At 69.6% G+C, this 1755-nt stretch overlaps 1 protein-coding gene across 1 annotated transcript in view; it reads right to left on the bottom strand.

Moving 5' to 3' along the window:
• Positions 1-1104, bottom strand: part of TBKBP1 (TBK1 binding protein 1) — an 8034-nt gene extending 6930 nt beyond the window's left edge. Inside the window, exons 1-3 of the mRNA XM_009274878.1 lie at positions 883-1104; positions 686-808; positions 490-608 (exon numbers count right to left, since the gene is read on the bottom strand). Coding sequence (XP_009273153.1) covers positions 490-608; positions 686-808; positions 883-1104 — 464 coding nt within the window. The remainder of the gene's footprint in view (positions 1-489; positions 609-685; positions 809-882) is intronic.
• Positions 1105-1755: the final 651 nt, after the last annotated feature.

Raw genomic sequence — 1755 nt, 5'->3', positions numbered from 1 at the left:
CCGCACCCCCTCCCCGGGGTTCATCCTGCCCCGCCCCGGCAGACCCGGCGCTGGGGGTCCCCGTGGAGCTGGTGGCCGTCGTGGCAGGGCGGCGGGGGGGGATCTGTCCCCAGCACGTGGCCAGCCCAGAAGGTGGCACGGCGCGGGTGGCCCCCCGGGCTGGCAGAACATCATGCTGGATGGGGCGGGGGAAGCCGGGGATGCCCAGCCGACCCACCGCGCCAGGACGGGGACACGCTGGAGCCGGGAGCATCCCTTGGCCGGGTGGGAGCGGGAAGAGACAGGGATAAAGCCGAGCCGTGTGCATCACTACAACCCCCAACGCGGCCATAACGGGGGCGAGCAGCCGCGGCCCCCCCAGCCCCCCCCCAGATTCCCTGCGGTGGACCCAGCGGCCCCGCGGGATGGAGAAGCCATTTGCCCAGCTGCTGCCATGGAGAGGGGAAGGGGACCCCGATGTCCTCAGGCACCGGTCCCTGCCAGCAGCACCCGCCGGCACCCACCATCTCTCCGAGCTCGGTCTCCAGGTCAGCCTTCTCCACGCACAGCTTCTCGTAGGCCTGGATCATCTCCTCCAGCTGCTCCTCCCGCTCTTTGCTCTTCTGCAGCTGCCGGGAAGGCAGGCGGGGGTGGGCGGCCAGCTCGGGGACCCCCCACGTCCCCCGGCGCCACCGGCCCCGCTCACCTCGTGCTGGAACTGGTTGAGCTGCTGCTGCAGCGACGCCTTCTCACTCTTGAGCAGCGACGTCTCCTTGGCCTCGTAGAGGGAGAAGATGTGCTCCTCCCCAAACTCACCGATCAGCGGGTACTGCGGCCACGGGGCAGAGGCATCAGCGGGGACACCCGGCCCTGTGCCCCACTCCCGGCCCCCCGGCCCCTCACCTTGACCTCGTACATCTTGAGCCGGCGCTTGAGCGTGGAGTTCTCCCTCTCCAGCCCTGTCAGACGGTTCTTGATGTCGTCGTAGGCGGTGATGAGGGCGAAGTGGGAGGCCGAGCACATCTCGCCCGAGAGGTCAGTGTTGGGGCTGTCGAGCCAGTCCTCGTCCGGCCCCAGCGCCTCCTGCGTCAGGATGCTGATGTCGTCCTCGAACATGGAGTCCATGTCCTGCCTGGGGGGGGGATACAGACGGACAGACAGACGCCGGTGACCCCGCAGCCTCGGTCCCTGGGCAAAGCGGGGATGAACCCAGCCGGGGGCAGCCTGAAGCCCCCAGAGCAGGCTGGGCTGCGAGGGCACTGGGTGCAGGATCCAGCCCGGGGCAGGGGGAGCTGTGGATCAGCCCCCACCGAGCCTGGGCCGGGTCCTGAGGACAGAGCGGGGTCTGCAGGAGCTCGGCAGTGTCCCAAGGGCAAAGGGTGATGGAGGAAGGACGGTCCCAGGAACCGCCATTGGCAGCGGCTCCAACCCTGCAGCTTTTTTTTTGAAAGGGGGACACCAGCCAAGCGATCGCCTCTGCCTCTGCCAGGGGAAGGGGGGGGACGGGGGTCCTGGCAGCCCCCACAGCAGGGGCCATCACCGCTAGGGACAAGGGTGGGAGCCGGGGTGGCAAAGAGCATCCCCAGCGGAGCGGCCCCAGGGGAACGCAGTGACTTTCCCCATGTCCCCCCCGGGGAGCAAGTGCCAGAAATAGCAGCCGGTGCCGGTGCCGTTGCCTCCTGACCTGCGCCGCACGCGAGCTGTTTCCCGCCCTCCCACGCCTCCGCAGCGGCACGCAGCCCGCGCCATGCCCTATATACCGGCGCTGCCGCTCCC

This window comes from Aptenodytes forsteri, unplaced genomic scaffold (assembly GCF_000699145.1).
Source record: "Aptenodytes forsteri isolate BGI_AS27 unplaced genomic scaffold, ASM69914v1 Scaffold640, whole genome shotgun sequence".
Lineage (NCBI taxonomy): Eukaryota > Metazoa > Chordata > Aves > Sphenisciformes > Spheniscidae > Aptenodytes > Aptenodytes forsteri.
This window is presented reverse-complemented; position numbering and strand designations above follow the sequence as displayed.